Below are 1,229 nucleotides of genomic sequence, written 5' to 3' on the forward strand. Positions count from 1 at the left end.
AAAATACATTTTTATAATAATTATATCAGTAATAGAATAATAACCCGTAATAATTACCATCTATTATTATTTCAATCTATCTTTTATCCTGATTTACCAAAAGAGCGATTTATGAAATAATTAAAGAATTACATTTTTTCAACAAATTTGGTATTCAACGCGTAGATAATATTGAAATGTTTTTGAACTAAAAAAAAAGAGATGAAAAAAAAAGGTAAAAAACCCTGTCCCCTCACCTCGTCCATGTCGGTGAGCCCTTCCTGCCTCCTGGAAAGCGAAATGGGCCCTGAAGAATGCTCTGAGAATGGCCCACCTGAATACCGCGACAGGATCAGCCCCAACGAGTTCCCTGACAAAAGCCAAACTCGAGTTCTTCAGTACCCCAACAACTCCATCCGGCCTCATTAGATCAAGATTCTTCTCCCTCATATTGGCAGCCTGATATTTGACAGCTCCAGCATAATGTCTAACCACAAAAGCAGCTTCTCTTCTTTGTGGTGTCTCATAGAATTGATTCTCCTTATGAACCGAATTGAATTTCTGTAGAAGTGTTTCATTCGTAGCACCAGGAAAATTGCACTGATCATCCAGAAGACACAGCAATCCATTGGGCTTTCCCTCGATAAGATTGAGACATCCCGAGTTATCACTGTATCCAATATCAGTCCACCTGATACCCTGTTTTCTGTACTCCCTCTGCTCGTATTGAAACACATGCTGATTGAAATAATGCTGCAACTGTTCATTGGCATAATTAATGCAGAGTTGTTCGAAGCTGTTGCAGGTTTTGAAATCCTCAAATCCAAAGATATCAAGAACCCCAATGCTGTGGCCCTGATGATCTCTGAGTGTATCCTTCTTGGATAACAAGGCATGATTAACCTGAAGAACAATCCAATCGAAGAGAGCACCATAAAGGCACTTGGCCATTGCATCTCTGGCAGCGATGGCCTCAGGAAGCCGATAATTGATCACCAGTGTCTCCCCAGAGGCCCTCGCCCTTTTGGCAGTCAGAGCAGCAAGTAGTGTCTCCTGCTTGACCCTCAGGAGCTCAGAAATAATCGCCACAACCTCTGGGTTCTTCACTCCCACAGCTTCATCGTGATGATGATACGACTTTCTTGGCTGAAACTCCACATTTCCCAGGAGTAAAACAGCTGATAACACAGCGAATAATCGTCTCTGTTTTTCCGGTGTAAATCCCACCATCTCCATGGACTGCTTGAGCC

At 42.2% G+C, this 1,229-nt stretch overlaps 1 protein-coding gene across 1 annotated transcript in view; it reads right to left on the reverse strand.

Annotated features, from left to right (window-relative positions):
• Positions 1–1,229, reverse strand: part of LOC105271171 (unconventional myosin-IXa-like) — a 22,419-nt gene that overhangs the window by 12,631 nt on the left and 8,559 nt on the right. Inside the window, exon 3 of the mRNA XM_011312548.1 lies at positions 224–1,229. Coding sequence (XP_011310850.1) covers positions 224–1,229 — 1,006 coding nt within the window. The remainder of the gene's footprint in view (positions 1–223) is intronic.

Source organism: Fopius arisanus, unplaced genomic scaffold (genome assembly GCF_000806365.1).
Source record: "Fopius arisanus strain USDA-PBARC FA_bdor unplaced genomic scaffold, ASM80636v1 scaffold00103, whole genome shotgun sequence".
In the NCBI taxonomy this organism is placed as follows: Eukaryota; Metazoa; Arthropoda; class Insecta; order Hymenoptera; family Braconidae; genus Fopius; species Fopius arisanus.